At 45.1% G+C, this 18,427-nt stretch overlaps 2 protein-coding genes and 1 long non-coding RNA gene across 6 annotated transcripts in view; 2 read left to right on the plus strand and 1 right to left on the minus strand.

The window, feature by feature from the left end:
- Window positions 1-7,414, plus strand: part of DNAAF11 (dynein axonemal assembly factor 11) — a 37,361-nt gene extending 29,947 nt beyond the window's left edge. For 3 of the 4 annotated variants that reach the window (XM_081874438.1, XM_081874440.1, XM_081874439.1), the window contains one exon: window positions 7,098-7,414. In XM_081874438.1, coding sequence (XP_081730564.1) covers window positions 7,098-7,278 — 181 coding nt within the window. In that variant the 3' untranslated portion in view covers window positions 7,279-7,414. Of the gene's footprint in view, window positions 1-910; window positions 998-7,097 lie in introns of all 4 variants that reach the window. The other variant, XR_014159532.1, reaches the window with a different exon arrangement.
- Window positions 1-18,427, plus strand: part of TMEM71 (transmembrane protein 71) — a 198,132-nt gene that overhangs the window by 58,463 nt on the left and 121,242 nt on the right. The gene's annotated exons all lie outside the window — the stretch shown is intronic.
- Window positions 7,823-10,113, minus strand: LOC309349119. The gene is made up of 2 exons (XR_014159732.1): window positions 8,483-10,113; window positions 7,823-8,428 (listed from the first exon to the last, which is right to left on the minus strand). It is a non-coding gene; the product is annotated as an uncharacterized lncRNA (long non-coding RNA).

The raw sequence follows: 18,427 nt of genomic DNA on the forward strand, positions 1-18,427 counted from the left end.
CAAGAAAAGACACTCTTTTCTCCACAGGAGGTTTGCAGGTTAAGGAAATATAGTTCAGCGTTGTTAAAGGCATGAGAACAGAAGCCAAACAAGTTCCAGCCTTCTTCAAGTAGGAGAGGAAAATCAGGTTGTTCCCAGCTGGGGGATACCATTGTTCTTTGGAAAGATGTGTGATGGCCTTTGAATGCTGCCCCCCTCCCAATACCTGGCATGCTAAGAGAAAAAGCTTGGCTCTGAGCTTCCAGGTGCTTGATATATAACACCTCAGAAGTGCTGATGTTTAAAGACAAGATGTTCCAGCAGGCTGCTCATGTCTGCAACGAGGCAAAAAATTCAGGCTGGTTTGAGAGGTGGGTAGTAAACTCAGGTGTCATTGCAATTCAGCGGCAGGTGATGTAGCCTGATTTTGTAATCACAAAATCAGTTAGCCTGACCATTTTGTGTGTTGGGCAGTTAGAAGAGAAGAAGAGTTTGGATTTAATATCCCGCTTTATCACTACCTGAAGGAGTCTCAAAGCGGCTAACATTCTCCTTTTCCCTTCCTCCCCCACAACAAACACTCTGTGAGGTGAGTGGGGCTGAGGAATTCAAAGATGTGTGACTAGCCCAAGGTCACCCAGCAGCTGCATGTGGAGGAGCGGAGACGCGAACCCGGTTCACCAGATTACAAGTCTACTGCTCTTAACCACTACACCACACTGGCTTAGTAGACATGCCACAACAGGCCCATTCCAGACAGTTATACTGCAGTACTTTGCTAGGTCCAGAATTTCCTTGGGCAGTGGGGGATGCGATGGGAGATGATTGAAGTTCCTTCCACGGGACTTTGTAGTACCCAGCATCATCTTCCAATGTTGTAAAAGGGCTTGAACTTCTGAGCATTGTAAAGCTTCCAGTAATCTTTTCGAAGGAAAGGACCTGAGCCTTGAGGTCTGAATTACGACCGGCAATGAACATTGCTGCTTTGATTTTGTGTGCTTTCTGCGTCTCCAGAATTGTGTGCATATAATGTAATAGCAGAGATAAGTACGTATATTGCAAGTAAACAAAGTCTATTGAACAAAGTAGAACCCAATTCAGTTTCCCTGAGTGACGTTTCAAGTGGGTAGAAAGCATTGTGGCCCTTTTCACTGCGGTCTTGTGGCACCATTTCTAGATGATGGACAGAAGCTCCATTGTGAGTCGGCGAGGAGAGCGTTGGGATGGTGTCTTTTATATTGCTGCTGCTGTTACGGATAATAAATGCTCTTGCCTTTGGAATCCTCTCTTGCCTCTGTTTTTCATAACTTAGAACATGTTCACATTTAAAAAAGAAAAAGTAGGAGGTAAATTTGGAGGTGGCAAACCCCTTGTCTATTTGGTTTTATCTATACAGTGGTATACATCGCGGGACGCGGGTGGCACTGTGGGTTAAACCATAGAGCCTAGGACTTGCCGATCAGAAGGTCGGCGGTTCGATTCCCCACGATGGGGTGAGCTCCCATTGCTCGGTCCCTGCTCCTGCCAACCTAGCAGTTCGAAAGCATGTCAAAGTGCAAGTAGATAAATAGGTACCTCTCCGGCAGGAAGGTAAACGGCGTTTCTGTGCACTGCTCTGGTTCGCCAGAAGCGGCTTAGTCATGGTGGCTACATGACCCGGAAGCTGTATGCCGGCTGCCTCGGCCAATAAAGCGAGATGAGCGCCGCAACCCCATAGTCGGTCACGACTGGACCTAATGGTCAGGGGTCCCTTTACCTTTACCTTTACCTTTACACAGTGGTACCTCGGGTTACATGCGCTTCAGGTTACATACGCTTCAGGTTACAGACTCCACTAACCCAGAAATATTACCGTGGGTTAAGAACCTTGCTTGCGGATGAGAACAGAAATCGTGCTCTGGCGGCGCAGCGGCAGCAGGAGGCCCCATTAGCTAAAGTGGTTCTTCAGGTTAAGAACAGTTTCAGGTTAAGAACAGACCTCCGGAACGAATTATGTACTTAACCCGAGGTACCACTATATGTATGTATGCATGTATGTATGTATGTATGTATATATGTATGTAAGTAAGTTCAAATAATCTGTATTGGAATGGCAAAGATAAAGATGACATGCAAGGTGCTTGTAGATATGGCTCATATATGGCTGGGCTGCCTTTACTCATGAAAGGGAGCAGGTGGCACTGTGGTCTAAACCACTGAGCCTCTTTGGCTTGCTGATCGGAAGGTTGGCGGTTCAAATCTGTGCTATGAGGTGAGCTTCCGTTGCTCTGTCCCAGCTCCTGCCAACCTAGCAGTTTGAAAGCACACCAGTGCAAGTAGATAAATAGGTACTACTGCGGCAGAAAGGTAAACAGTGTTTCCATGTCCTCTGGCTTCCGTCACAGTGTCCTGTTGAGCTAGAAGCGGATTAGTCATGCTTGTCACATGACCCGGAAAGCTGTCTGTGAACAAATGCTGGCTCCCTTAGCCTGAAGGCGAGATGAGTGCCACAACCCCATAGTCGCCTTTGACTGGACTTAACCATCCAGGGGTCCTTTACCCTTTTTACCTTTACCTTTACCTTTTACTCATGAATACTTTTCTTTCATATTTGTGTTAATATTAGGCATTCCTATCCCAGTCCCACCTTTTAATCCTGTGGCTTCATGAGGTGCCAGGCCTTGTCCAAATTCAAAGACAGCCTGCAAATGGGGTCAGATTCTGGCACATGTAGACAGCACTAAGTGCAGCTTCTGAAGAGACTACATAGCCCTACATGGAATGCTTAACAGTTGTCGATCCCTTAATGTTAGCATCTTCTTATGAGTACAGTAGTACCTTGGGTTAAGAACTTAATTCGTTCTGGAGGTCCGTTCTTAACCTAAAACTGTTCTTAACCTGAGGTACCACTTTAGCTAATGAGGCCTCCTGCTGCCGCTGTGCCACCGCCGCACAATTTCTGTTCGCATCCTGAAGCAAAGTTCTTAACCTGAGGTACTATTTCTGGGTTAGTGGAGTCTGTAACCTGAAGCATCTGTAACCCGAGGTACCACTGTAGAAGCATTTTCGATGACTCCTACAAATGGAGCCAATCTCTCCTGGTAAAATTTAGGATGCCAGGATGGGCAACAGCCCAGGGTGTGTGCAGTTGCCAACGCTTCACCAAGCACATTGTCTGTGTTGTCCTCAGGTTAAGAAAAACACTGATCCAAGTAATTGTGATAAGATGCTAAGGGCATCCTTTTCTTGGACTCTAGTTTAATTATGATATCCAGATAGGACTGGACAATGATTTCAGATAGTTTGGGGAAGTTATGCCCAGACATGGCATAAATTTGTCAGGGGTTACCAAACAGCCATTGTGGTTCTCTTCCCACCCCCACACAGTTGCTTTCCAAACTTTGCTAAACAAGTCTTTCAATTTCTGGTTCCGAAAATTGGAATCAGAGTTGGTTAAAGCCAATTTTCTTCTCTCTATTGTTTTGGCTTTGCTTGGAGAAGTATGGGGTTGGATGGTTAGTCTAGAATATTAAATTACATGATAGATGCAGAGGTGTGGTTGTAGAGTAAGTGTCTTTAGCGCCTGCCTCAAAGCGACTAATAATCTGAATCAGAATCATAACACATTCTTGCAAATGAGCTGGGGAGTCAGCAGTTAATTACCTCTCAGAAATGTTCATTTGTAGTGTGCCTACCGTAATATTAAATCCACTTTATTAAACTTGAACAGCATGAAAGATCTGTACGGCTAAAGTGTGTTCAGCAAAAGAGGGGGATGATTGAGCCTTGCTCACTAAGGGTGAAACTAAACGTGATGTTAATCACATGAATGCAATTAACTTGCAACTTTCTGTTTTGTTTTTTGTTATGCATTCTGCAAGTAGCTGCTGAGTAGCCTCCAGACTGGGCAAGAGGGTAGATAGTACTGAGGGGAATTTAGCTTTTTCTCTCCTTGCAAAATAACTTCTCCACAGCTCCTGTTTGTTTGTTTTTTTATATAATATTTATTAAAGTTTCCAATTAATACAAAAAAAATAAACATACACAAAAAAGAAATAATAAAAATACAAAAATACAAAAACAAAAAGAACAATTAAAACAAATATAATTTCCATTATTCATTTCCATTAACTTGTTTCCCAGACCTCCTCTCACCTCCCCCTTTTGTATTCCAATTCAAATTCTTAATTCAGCAAATCCTTATTATAACTTGTTGTAACTTATTATACTTATTACTCAACCTCTACATTACAGCTGGTAACCACTTAATTTTTATCCAACATCACACTAATGTCCATTAACTTTATGATGCTTCTGCAGATAGTCTTTGAATTTCTTCCAGTCTTCCTCCACCATCTCTTTTCCCTGGTCTTGGATTCTGCCGTCCACAGCTCCTGTTTGCATGCCTAGGAGAATCAGTGGGAGTTTCCCTTGAAATGCAAATACTTTTTAAAGTAGTTTAAATCATAACAATGTGTGAAAAGCATCTAGCTTTCTCCTTTCGGTGTCTTCTGTTTCGTCATTTTGGCCAGTGAATGACCTTTCACAATCCTTCAGTGGAACTTCATGATTGTTTGTTCTTTCTAGATAGAGAGAACAAGCAGTTGTGAAGCTCCGCTGAGCCGTGGCTCTGAGAATAAATACATACTGCATCCAGTGGAAGACTTCATTTGTTGTTGCATTTCACTGTGGGCTCTTTGGCTGGGGAGATGCCTCAGATGAACAGTTGGCACTGCTAGATAAAATTAAAGTATCAGGGTCATTCAAGGAAAAAGAATGCATAGTTGCTTTTTGAACACTGTAAAATTAAGTTCTGTTTGCATGCTCCTGGCATCTGTATAACTAACTTTTAAGTTAGTCAGCTGCTGAATTGCAACTTATTACCAAACTTAAAACCATGGAGAGACCTGGTCTGAACAAAGACATTGGATTCTTACCTCATTATACATGACAAAGCCATTTTTCACCTTCTCACCCCTTGCTTTATCCTGTAAGACCTATTGCAGTCGTTAAGAGTTGTCAACAGGCTCATCACAGCTATCTGCCAATCACCCATTCTCACTACCCTTCTGAGTAATACCCCTCCCCACCTTCTCACTATATAGAAGGGTCTGGTGACTTCTGTTTCAGTGTATCTGAAGAAGTGTGCATGCACACAAAAGCTCATACCTAGAACTAACTTAGTTGGTCTTTAAGGTGCTACTGGAAGGAATTTTTTGTTTTAACTTTTTAGGCACCTAGTCAATATGTAACTATTTACATGTCTTGGTGGCCTTTGAATTTGTGCATTTATGAATTTTCTTGACTGCTTTGCATTGCCATTTTGTCTTTTCTCATTGGTTGCTGTTGCTGACACTGCTGGACAGCTCCTCTAACCTGGCTTGAGATGCTGCATGTGGTACTGTGGTCTAAACCATTGAGCCTCTTGGGCTTGCCGATCAGAAGGTTGGCGGTTCGAATCCCTACGACGGGGTGAGCTCCCATTACTCTGTCCGAGCTCCTGCCAACCTAGCAGTTTGAAAGCATGCCAGTACAAGTACAGTGATACCTCGGGTTAAGAACTTAATTTGTTCTGGAGGTCCGTTCTTAACCTGAAACTGTTCTTAACCTGAGGTACCACTTTAGTTAATGGGGCCTCCCACTGCCACCACACTGCCGCCACACAATTTCTATTCTCATCCTGAAGCAAAGTTCTTAACCCAAGGTACTATTTCTGGGTTAGTGGAGTCTGTAACCTGAAGCGTCTGTGACCTGAGGTACCACTGTAGAGGAATAGGTACTGCTGCGGTGGGAAGGTAAATGGAGTTTCTGTGCGCTCTGGTACTCGTCACAGTGTCCTGTGCTCCAGAAGCAGTTTAGTCCTGCTGGCCACATGACCCAGAAAGCTGTCTGTGGACAAATGCTGGCTCCCTCAGCCTGAAAGCGAGATGAGTGGCTACAACCCCATAGTCACCTTTGACTGGATGTGACCGTCCAGAGATCCTTTACCTTTTACCTTTTACCTTATGCAAGGAGACCATCCTGAAATGTGTGATGTAGTTCGTGTGAGACTATTTCTGATCACCCTTTTTTAGTGTTGTTCTTCCAGCAGTAGGTAGTGTGTGGTTATTACAGCAACCATGTCCTGATTGGCCTGGTGGCAGAAGGGCCAGTTAACTGGGCCAGCTCCATTCTTCCCAGTTGCACAGCAAGATGACAACCCAAGCAATGGAACTGTACTGGAGTGGACTGGGACATGCTTCCATATATGTCTAGTCTATTTCACAGCAACTTTGAGTTCATATTCTATGCACCAAGCACTCCATGTACATACTTTCCTTGCTGCATTGGCCCTGACAAATGAGAATAGTGAATGCTAATCTGTTGAATGCTGTTTTAATTTTGTTCGGGGGTGAAGGTGGAACTCTTTGCAGGAGACGAGTTTAGGTACTACTGTTTTTTTCCTGTACAGTTTTGAATCTCATTACTTAACAAAAGGACATAGAAAAGCAGCCAACTGAAATAAGCACGAACTGATATAAACATACCATTCAATTTAAATAGCAACTAATGTTTTGTTTGTTGTCAACAAAAGGTTTGGTTTTTATCACTGCTTTCCAGCATTTTTGTGTAATTGGGATGTTGAGAAGGATAAATTGCTGGATTGAAGCAAGTGAGATACATCTGCAATGAAAATAATGCATTTAAAATAGGTGCTTTTTCAGAAGCTGGCAAATTATACCTTGATGCATATTCTTGGTGCAAAATAAGTAACTGGATTAAAATGAGTTTGAAAAATATAAAAATCAGTATTTGTAGACCTTCTATGTATTACATCGTATATGGTTTACATATGTGAGTAAACCTATGAAAACACACACACATAGTTTGACCTGTCCTGGTTTTAGAACCATTCTTGATTTAACATTCTTGATTGTGAAATTGTTGTCTCTGGAGATTTGAAGAAGCTACAGGATGAATATCTGTCTGTCTTGGATAAAATTGTCCAAATCCTGCTAATGTGGATAAATCGTAGAAGTCTTTTCCAAGCGAAATGTCTTCTAGTCCATTTTATGTTAAGATAAAATAATGCATATAACTACTTCTTCTTCTTCTTCTTCTTCTTCTTCTTCTTCTTCTTCTTCTTCTTCTTCTTCTAGAAATGAGTGTACAGAGAAGCTGGAAGTGGACCCTAGCAAGTATTCATTCCCTGATGTAGCAAACATTGTCCAGGAAAAGGATCGGATTGGACAAGGGCCTATAAGGCTTCAGCGGCAGAAAACTGTAGATGCTAATAACATGAGCTTTGATGATGACCCAGATGTTCCTCCTTTAATTTGAAAGATTGATGTGGAGTTTCTTTTGACTTTAGAACACCATAGACCTGTCTAAAGATAAGTGCCTTGCCTTTTAGCTGATTCCTTTATTCTGTTGTACAAACAAATGGATGTGCTTCTCTATAAACCCATCTACTTCAGCTGTCTCTGGTGGTAATTGAAATCCCTGTCGGAGTGGAGTTCTGCTTTACTAAACAGCACATCAGTTCCAAATTGCACAGGCCTTTTTTCACATACCGTGCTTTGCCAGCATTCTTACATCAACCTTGGAGATGGTGTGAATTGTTTTCGGGGTCTGAAGCAAATCTCTCTCTCTTGCATGTACTGAAATTGCCTCAAGACTCAAGGCCAGGCTTGTTCTAAGCAGCTGAGGTGGGGAGGGGGAAACGAGGCAAAGCAAATCCATTTTGTATCTTTTTCTGCAGTGGTTTAGAAGGGAAAGAGAAAATTTTGATCGTTGTTCCAGACTTCAGAGTCAAGGGGACAGTGGTGAACAGTTTCTAGATGTTGAGCACTCATCAGATTCCTAGCCAAAGCACCCTGGTCAATAATTTTTTGAGCTAGTGGGATTCTGACCAAATACTGGAAATGGGTATGGAAAGATGGCTGCAAAGATGGGTTGTAAATGGTTGGGATGGGTGAGTTAGCTTGGGATGGGTGAGTTAGCTTGGGATGGGTGAGTTAGCTTGGGATGGGTGAGTTAGCTTGGGATGGGTGAGTTAGCCTGCCTAGTTAGCTTTGTCACTCCAGCTTTCTCTTCTCTCTCTCTTTTTCTCTCCCCCGCAATGCCCTCCCTCCCATCTCTGCTTCCACAAATCCTACACTGTGTCTCCGCTGTTCCTCTGGAAAATCATTATGAAGATATTTATTTACTTCTACAAAAGTGCACTAGTTCCTGAACTGTTAAGTGAGGTGAAGGAAGTATTGTCGCTTTCCATGCTGCAGCAGTTGGCAACTAGATAGGCCAGTGACCTAATCCAGTGCAAAACACCTGGGGGGGGGGCAGCCTGGCCACAGCACACATTCCTCATCTTTTTTCACTTCATGCATCCCCAATCCTAGGCAGCGACAGCATTGCTGAGACAACTCACAGACAAAAGGAAGTGGTTGGTCACAATCCTTCCCTTCCCTTCCCTTCCCTTCCCTTCCCTTCCCTTCCCTTCCCTCCCCTCCCCTCCCCTCCCCTCCCCTCCCCTCCCCTCCACCACTTCAGATTCACAGGGAATCGTGCAACATGCCTGATGTTTTCATATCAATGGGATGAGTGAAGATTAAGCCCAGGGGGGTGAAATCATCTGTATTGCTGCTTAGCAACCACACAAACATCTTCTATGCTTCCTGCTAACCTAGATACCAAAATGAACACTTGTGTGGTTGCCTAGCAACCATACTTGTGATTTCCACCCCCATTTCACTTTCCCCTACCTTTCTAGATTACCTTTACTAGCCCAGTTGAAATGAGCGGAACTGTAAAGTTGTGGCAGCTCCTGCTGCTGCTGCTGCTGCTGGCCTTCAAGCGACGATGGCAGCATCCCTGGAAGTGGGAGGGGATAGGGGGAGTGGACAGCATCGAACGCCCCCATCCTGTCGGCGCAATAATGGTTGCTTATGCAATGGGGCTTTCTCCCCTCTCCTTCCCCTGCTGCACATACCCCACACCCTCCCAAAATCTGCTCCAGAGGGTTGGGGAAAACCCCCGAAGAGTTTAGGGTGTGTGTGGAGAGGAAATGGGGGGAAGTCTAGTTGCACATGCAGAAATCCTTGCACTGGTGGGAGACTTGCTGCATTGCATACAAACCATAACCTCACCCCCTTTTTGCTCAATATCACCCTATGGCTAAGGTTCTGCTCAGTCCCTTGCTTTAGTTGGTTGCTAGGCATTCTAATATGGCTAAGATGATGGGGAGCATTGGATTAACTTTTGCAGATCTCACAATGTCTCCTAAAGGCAGGGGGAAAGCATTGCCACTTTGCCTTGTGTCCTCTGTGCACTCACAGTTTTGGACATCCTACCATTATCAATCTGAACTGAAGTATTGGAATAAATAGGCCAATAAGCTAACTCACTTTGCAGCAGTTATAATTTCCTGCAAGACTTGGTCTGGTTCTCTCTGAAGTGGTCTACCTGTTTCAGCACTGTAGCATCTGAAGAGGGCAAACATCACTCTTCCATGTCTGGGAGAAGTATTGTAGCTTATCCTTCTTCCTGACACTCCAGTTTTTATTGTTTTGTGCAACTCAGAGATGCAAGTGATCAGTTTGTGCAACACAACCACAGAAGAAAGGTGGGATATAAATGCAATAACACATGGAAATCCATGCACCCAGTGCAGTGGACTGTTACCTGTTCATGCCACAATAAAGTAGTGCAACACTATCATTTATTTGAAGCTGCTTCTGGGATTTAGGAAGTCATCTACTTTTCAGGGTAAATCACCTTTGAAACATCTTTAACTTTTTGTTGGTGTCCAATCCATTTCCTACTCAGAATGTTTTGCATTTTCATTAAAGCCACCTGTGATGTTAAGAGCGATGGTTCCTGCTGTTTGCAAGGGATGAGGATCCACACTCCCAGGAGGAACTCATCAGCTCCTTATTGGTTAATGAAATTTAAGGTGTTGGCATCGCTTTCTGTCAGAACACCTGCTGAAGGCCAGCTGTTAGTTGTCAAAGCAAAGCAAGTACCAGACCTGTGATTTCACTTCTGTGCTCAGGTCTACTTTTAACTTTTTTTAATTACTTCAGAGAAGAGTATTTGGCATAAGACGTTCTACATTGGGAAGGACTCTGGAAAACTGGGAGCAGACATCCCCCTGGTGTGATGCCCTGGGACTTGGACTCGGATGCTAAACCTGAGGGATCCCAGCCTGCACAGGATTCCCCTTCTCCAGAACCAACTGAGCCGGGGCTGGGGCATGAGTCTGAAGGGTCCTCACCTGTGCTGGATCCTCAGGTGCAGGCATCAGCTGAGTCTGCTCTGGCTCCTGAGGTGCAGCCTGCAGGTGCTCCACTCTCAGCCCCATCAGAGGAAGCTGAGGTTGCCTCTGGGTCCGGTAACCCTCCAGCCTCTCTTGAGCTGCAGAGAGGCGGAGGGAACTATGTTCCCGCAGGAGGAGTGCTCGCCTCCAGGCCAGGAGAGGCGAGTCACCAGAGGATCAGGGCTGCCCTATGCCTTGGGACAGATAAAAGCCAGCCAGCCCCAGTCCCAAGTTGCAGGAGCAACATTGTTGGTTGCTAGTTCCTGCCTGAACCCTGTCCTGCTTTCCTGCCTGAGCTCCTGATCCGCCCTGGCTCCCTCCTTGCAAGCCTGTTCCTGACTTCACCCAACTCCCTCCCCTGCACCCAGCTTCAGCTACTACGGACTGCCTCCATATTGCACCTTTGACCATGGACCGGACTTGGACCTTGCCTCTCGGGTAACCCACGGGACCAGCACACCTGGAGCCTTACAGTACACATGCAAGGAACCTCACTAGCCTGCTTGCCCTTCATTCTCAAATAGCAAGGTCAGGTAATTGCTGAGACCCTGCTGGCTCAAGGGAGCTTGGACTGCATGTTTATTGCAGGTGGGAACAACTCAGAAGCAGGCATGAACTACTGGAGCGGTGTAGAGTGGTGCCAAAATGCTCTGCCCCATACTGTCAATAGGTCTATCAATGGGTATTAGTCGTGATGGCCATATGGAATCTCCATGTTTATGCCATTGAACCCCAGCCACTGGGAAGAAACAGGAGAAAGGTATTGCTTCAGGCTCAACTTGTTGGCTTCCTGGAGGCATCAGCTTAGCCACTGTGAGAAGAAGGAGGGTAACTTAGAGACACCCGTAGTTTTCCCTGAGCACATGCATTGCATGCAGAATGTCTCTGATTCAATCCCCATCATCTCCAGGTTGGGCTGGGGGGGGGGGAATTCCTGTCTGAAACCCTGGAGAGCTGTTGCCAGCTAGCATCAGCAGAACTAACCTAGATGGACTGGTGGTCTGGCTTAGCGTAAGACAGTGAATGGGTTCAGTTTGATCCATGAAGCTTGCATTTTAGGGGTCTCTAAAGTCTTTGGGCTTTTCTGAGTCACAGGAGACATTTGATGTTATTCTTCCCAAAGGGCACCTTCACTTACCCCCGGAAAAACACAATAGCCTGGGGCTCATCTCCATGGCCCCAAGAAATACAGAGGTTGCTACTGCTCTGGAACACACATCAATCAGTCAATTTCATACATTACTGCAGAAGCTGCTTCTCCACACCTTTTTCTCAAGGCCTCATAGTAGCATGTGGAATCAGGAAATATGTGTCCTGGGCCAATTGTACTTTTCCTTCCCAGAATGCAGTTGCCCTCCCTCCTGGCTGGGTCATTATCGAGCGGAAGGACCCGTGCACTTGGGTCAAGCTGCGTAGTTCCAGTTTCCAAATGTTACCGTGGCACTAAGGGATGAAATTACAGCGAATCATCTCCCAGGTTGCCACTATTGCTTTGAGGGTTCACATCACCTTGGTTAAACCCCAACATGAAAACCTAAGATGCTACAAGTGGTCAGTCTCCAGTACGTAAACAGAACAAGACTGAGCATTGGTTCTGTCATATCCCACAAAGAAGAAGAAGAAGAAGAGGAGGAGTTTGGATTTGATATCCCGCTTTATCACTACCTGAAGGAATCTCAAAGCGGCTAACAATCTCCTTTCCCTTCCTCCCCCACAACAAACACTCTGTGAGGTGAGTGGGGCTGAGAGACTTCAGAGAAGTGTGACTGGCCCAAGGTCACCCAGCAGCTGCATGTGGAGGAGCGGAGACGCGAACCCAGTTCCCCAGATTACGAGTCTACCGCAATTAACCACTGCACCACACTGGCTCACCACACAAAGGGAAGACTTTTACATTTAAATAAATTACATCAGCATTGGGGCTCTGCATCTTGCAGAAAAGAGATAAAAATAAATGTAAACGAATAAAGCATCCTATAAATCTAAACACAATTCAAATAATGACATATCTCTCTCTGTGATGTGTCTTCTCTAGCGAGCATGACTAAAGGTCAATGAGGAATGATTGATTGTGTTTTTTCAATGGTCGCTGGTCTCCCACCAGATTTATTGCCGCCAGTCTGGGAGGTGACTCAAGCCTCCTCAACTTGCCCTTGAAAGGGTAATGCAAAAAGATGGCATGCCATTTTTAAAAAGCGCTCTTTTACTCAAGGAAACTTGCGCGATTTCTATGTGAAAGGATATTGTAATCCCAAGATGACTTCACTTTCTAAAAATAGCTCCTGTGTTGGAGCTGCAAGGTTTGATTAATGAAGATGAGGAGGACAAATTAGCAGTAGGCAAGTGCTGGAGGTGGGGGTGGTCTTGAGCGTGACCCGGACTGTCTTTACAATTAGAAAATCAGAGCTGCCTAGAACGATCCTTTCAAGGATATTTGGGGATTATGACTGCTGCAGGGCATGGCTGTCGGGCTCTTACTAGAGATTTTGTCCCTTGGAGCATAGTTGTAAACCCCACTTTAATAAAGAAGGACAGCAGAGTGATACGAGACATAATACTACAATTACATTAATCTGTCTGAACAATGCAGTTTTTAAAAGACATCTAAAAGAAAATGGGTACGACACTTGCCTTCTTTTACTGGCCAGAAGTGTCCACAGGGCAGGACCTGATACATTACAGGCTCAGTCCTTAGTGATGACCGACCGAACTACAGGGGCACTGGGAACTACCCAAAGGGTCCCATCAGAAGATCTCAGTGATTGAGCTGGAACATAAGGAATCCCATGGTCCGTATGTAGGACAAAGCTGACCGCCTAATACGGTGGTACCTCTACTTGCGTTCACCTCTGGTTACTTATCTCTCGGGATAGGTATGTGGCAAACTACGTGCCGTGCGCATGCGCAGAAGCACTAAACTGCACCGTGCGCATGCGCAGAAGCAGCATGTCCGGTTTCGAATTCATCGGGATGTGACCAGAGCTCTGGAACGGATCCCGTTTGCAACCGGAGGTACAACTGTAATATGTCAAGAGATTGGCCCTTTGAAATTTGTATTTCACTGAATTTTGTAGTGTAGTTCTCCAACCAAAGAGTATGTACAGAGATAGTATTATCCTCGAGAGAGATGTGTGTAAAATGCACATATTATGGAATATAGCGCAAACATGAATGATATTATGGAAAATTGCTTGCAAAAATGTGTATTCTAGTCCTAACAATATATAAACATGTTTATTAGGAGAAATTTGCATTAATAATGGATATTCCTGAGTATATTTTTTTAAAATGCAAATCGCCGCAGAAATGTAAAGAAGAGAGTGTTTGTACTGGGAAAATCAGAAATGCAGACAACCCAAACTGATGGTTTCCTCTATCCCTACTCATGAGTAAGTCTGCTAAGGCTTGGGCTGCATGGGTGAAGCTTTGAGGGGGAAGAAAAAAGAAAGCATTTGCCAAGAGAGAGCAGAGAATGTTAAAACTGGCCTAATTCTCTGAAAAGCCCATTTCCCCCCTCAATTTCGGCGAGCAAAATGGCTTTGTTTAAACTTCCAGTAGAAACCATGTCGCCCATTAATCTCCTTATCGGATGCCTTCAGTTTCTGTGATATTAAATATATATATGAAATCTTTGAAATGGATCCTGCTGGATTATGAAGAACACGAGATGCGTCTCTTAAAGCATCGCAGTGGGTTTAGCTATGTGTCTGGTTCTCTCGGCTGTGACGTGCAAGAGATATATTTTTAATAGCTCTGCATGCAGAGTTGGAGCTGGATAAAAGGGAGTTCTTGTGCTGCTCTCAAATGCTAATTCGACGGCTCTTGCTCCAAATGCATCTCACTGCCTGGTGACAGCAGTTCAGTCTCGCTAACACCCTCAATGTATTCAGCTCGGGTCCCTGATGCTATTTCTGACTCCTGTCTGTGAGGGAGAAGTGGGTACTGTTGCTTTGTAGTTAATTAAAAAGACCTATGTTCTCAAGTGCAGATCTGCCTGGTCTACAGGCACAACATGATGAGCCTCTCTTGATGCCTCCTGGTCCTTTTCTGGTGGTGACACTTTTGGTAGGGTATAAGATAAGATCGCCGAAGAACTGATGCTTTTGAATTATGGTGCTGGAGGAGACTCTTGAGAGTCCCATGGACTGCAAGAAGACCAAACATGTCCATTCTTAAGGAAATCAGCCCTGAGTGCTCGCTGGAAGGACAGATCCTGAAGCTGAGACTCCAGTACTTTGGCCACCTCATGAGAAGAGAAGACTCCCTGGAAAAGACCCTGATGTTGGGAAAGATGGAGGGCACAAGGAGAAGGGGACGACAGAGGACGAGATGGTTGGATAGTGTTCTCGAAGCTACTAGCATGAGTTTGACTAAACTGCAGGAGGCAGTGGAAGACAGGAGTGCCTGGCATGCTCTGGTCCATGGGGTCACGAAGAGTCGGACACGACTAAACAACTAAACAACAACAACAAGAAGAAGATAAGGTCTCACTGCTAAGGAGCAAACCTAAGGAGGAACAGGCAAGAGGTTCAGAGGATACTGCAGTGAGTAACAGTTTCTGGAGCCTTCATACCCTGTTGAGAAGCTTCCCAGAAATATGTGACTGACCACAGTGGCAATGCCAGCCCTATCTTGAGGCAAAGTGAGTAGTGGCCTCTGCAGGTGACAGACGCTGGAAGTGATGTCAAGGTGTTGGGACGATACAGCTGTGCACCTTCCTAAGCTAGACAGTTTTCCTCAAATGCAGCGGACAGAATTGCTTCACCACCAAAGTAGAAGCAAGACTCAACTGCTGGCCCAGCTGGCTTCTGTGAGTGACATGAAATGGCATGTGGCCGCCATCTTGTTCTTCATCCATGGCAACAAAATGTCTTGAGCCGATCCTGCACTGTGGTATGCAGGATGCGGAACAATAGATGGATCTCTGCTCTTTGGTGACATAGACGTTGTGCATGGCACATGGAGAGAGTGGATGGAAAACAGTTTCTCTCTCACTAGAACTCATGGGTGGCCAATGATGCTGGTTGTTGGAAGATTCAGGAGAGAGAAAAGAAAGGACTTCAACACTCAGTTCCCAGGATTCATTGGAAGAAGAACATGTGCCTTAAATCTGAGTTGACTGTGCTTTAAATTCATATGTTTCCTCAAACCCAGCTGGAACTGGTTAGTCCAAAGATTATTGCTTCCTAGGGGTTCCCCACTTCCAAGTTTCCTGGTTCTTCTGGGCCTCGAGGCTAGCATGCTGGAGATGGGTGTCCCCAGTGCTCCCCCCCCCTTAAAAATATATGTTTAGGTGTACTCTCATTTTGACTTGAGACAATCACCGGGAAAGGAAATGAAGCCACCATCGGAAGTGGTAACAACAGAACTGACTAATCACCATGCTATATTCTAACTCCTACTTCACACATTAAACGCTCGCTTCCATCTGAGATTCAGGAAGCACCATGACAGGAAATGAAGCCGCCATTGGGGGCAGCAGTGGAACTGGCAATTCACCATGGTGGAGAAGAAACTAAAAATTTTAAATCATGTAGTTTCTTCTCCCGTTAGATTCACAAAATGTTTAGGGGTATGCATACCCCTCCGTCCCCCCCAGAAAAAAGCACTATGTGTCCCTATACCTTCAGATGCCAGAACTCCCTGGGGTTGGGACATTGTTCAACACCCACCTCTGATTCTGCAAGTATTTTTTTAAAAAAATCCTTTTAAATATTTGAAAACCCTCATGATATGCGCCCCCTCTCCTTTATTCTTCAGTCAGGTTTGCATGCAGAATTATTAGGACATCTGCTCAGTTCAGCCAGCCATTTAATTTCTCGACTGATATATGTAGCCTACTATTTATCTACTTGCACTTTGACGTGCTTTCGAAATGCTAGGTTGGCAGGAGCTCACCCCGTTGCGGGGATTTAAACCGCTGACCTTCTGATCAGCAAGTCCTAGGCTCTGTGGTTTAACCCACAGCACCACCCGCATCCTGGTTTGCTTACCCATGGTTTAATCCATGATGTCTAAAGGAAGTGGCAGAGAAGCCGTTCTGTGAAATTGTGCCCGTGTTCTTTGCCAAGCGTCTAAATGCCATCTCTAAAAATTAATAGACATATAGCTCAGCATACGGCAGCCTTGGCACAACTGCTAATGGTGAGGAAATGAAAGATGAGAAACAACTGAAAAGAAACACGTTGGCTCCAAGGATCTGCGAGGGTGCAGATGCTTCAACAGTCCTTGCTTATCTGGGGCAATCTCCATTTCCTAAATCACTGCTCCTGCTTTGTCCTGTGAAAAAGATTCTGCGGGTTCCTTGGAAAGGCTTTGCTGGTGCGATTTAACATTGCAAGGGATCAGTCTGTCAATGGCTACTAGTTGTGATGACTATAAAGGTTCTCAGGCTGTATGCTATTGAGAAACTTTTTTGAGAGGAGGACAGCAGGAGAAGGCTATTTTCCTTATATCCTGCTTTTCTGGCTTCCTGAAGGCATCTGGTTGGCCACTGCAAGAAACAGGCTGGAAACAAATCCAATGAAAAGTACAGACCCTCCAAGTGTCCCTGTTTTCCAGGGACAATCCCAGATTTACAGAAGCCATCCCGGTGTCTGATTTGATCCCAGAATGTCCCGTTTTTCCTCAGGACGTCCCTGTTTTCATCAGAGAAATGTTGGAGGTTATGGAGTTTTGCGACCCCTGATCCAAGGAGATAAGTACAGCCTTTAGAAGACATCTGAAGGCAGCCCTTTGTAGGGAAGGTTTTTTTTTTATTTTATTTTCTATTTATTTATGCATTTTCGATTTTACAAACAGTAGCAAAAAAACCCAAACAGAATACAAACAAAATATCCCCTTTGACACCCCCCCCCTTTGTGGATCCTTATGTTATTATTTTTCATCTGCATCTCCTCAATAACTCCAAATATTATAAATCCTTAATCAACCCATAATTCAAAATTTAATGCAGGTTTTCTGTCAATCCTACTAATGGTTGTAGTTGTCTACAATAATTTTTCAAATACATTATATACTTTCCACATTCTTTATTAAAGTTTGATTCTTCCTGGTTCCTGATTTTTCCTGTGAGTTTTGCCATTTCAGCATAGTTCATTCATTTTATCTGCCACTCTTCCTTGGCCGGGACTATATCTTTCCATCTCTGGGCTAGCAAAGTCCGGGCAGCTGTGGTCGCGTACATAAACAGATTGTTCTGGTCCTTCGGAATCTCTACACCTAAAATTCCTAAAAGAAAAGCTCCTGGTTTCTTAGAAAAGGTTATTTTCAACCTCCTCCCCCCCCCTCATTAAATATCTCCCAGAAAGCTTTCACCTGTGTCAGGAAGTTTATGTTTAATGTCTTATTATGTGAGCAGTGAGCAACCTGGCTACCAAATTCTGCACCAGCTGAAGTTTCGGAACTGTCTTCAGAGGCAGCCTTACATATAACATGTTGCAGTAATCTATCCTACAGGTTACAAGAGGATAAAAGGTAAAGGTAAAGGTACCCCTGCCTGTGTGGGCCAGTCTTGACAGACTCTGGGGTTGGTGCGCCCATCTCACTCAAGAGGCCGGGGGCCAGCGCTGTCCGGAGACACTTCCGGGTCACGTGGCCAGCGTGACAAAGCTGCATCTGGCGAGCCAGCGCAGCACACGGAAACGCCGTTTACCTTCCCGCCAGTAAGCGGTCCCTATTTATCTACTTGCACCCGGGGGTGCTTTCGAACTGCTAGGTTGGCAGGCGCTGGGACCGAGCAGCGGGAGCGCACCCCGCCGCGGGGATTCGAACCGCCGACCTTTCGATCGGCAAGCCCTAGGCGCTGAGGCTTTTACCCACAGCGCCACCCGCGTCCCTTACAAGAGGATAGACAACCGTAGTTAGGCTATCCCTGGCAGATAAAACAAGACAGTCCCTACCTGCAGGCTTACAGTCTAAGAAACCTACAGTGAACAAGGGGAAGGGGACAGGGAGAGGAAAAAATCGAACTCGGACACCAGTTTTTAAACAGCTGTTCTTATAATGACTGGCTGGCGCAATTCAGTGGATAAGGTACCCAATGCAGCTAGGTTTTTTTTTTACAAAGCCAATGGAATGAGCCCAGCACCCCATCTCTCCCACTGCGGCAACCAGATGGAATGGCTACCCCAATGGGCCAGTTGAAGGAGAGGAGTTGTTGAGATGATGTTCATG

The sequence above is a fragment of the Podarcis erhardii genome, assembly GCF_964252035.2.
Source record: "Podarcis erhardii genome assembly, chromosome: 8".
NCBI classification, from domain to species: Eukaryota; Metazoa; Chordata; class Lepidosauria; order Squamata; family Lacertidae; genus Podarcis; species Podarcis erhardii.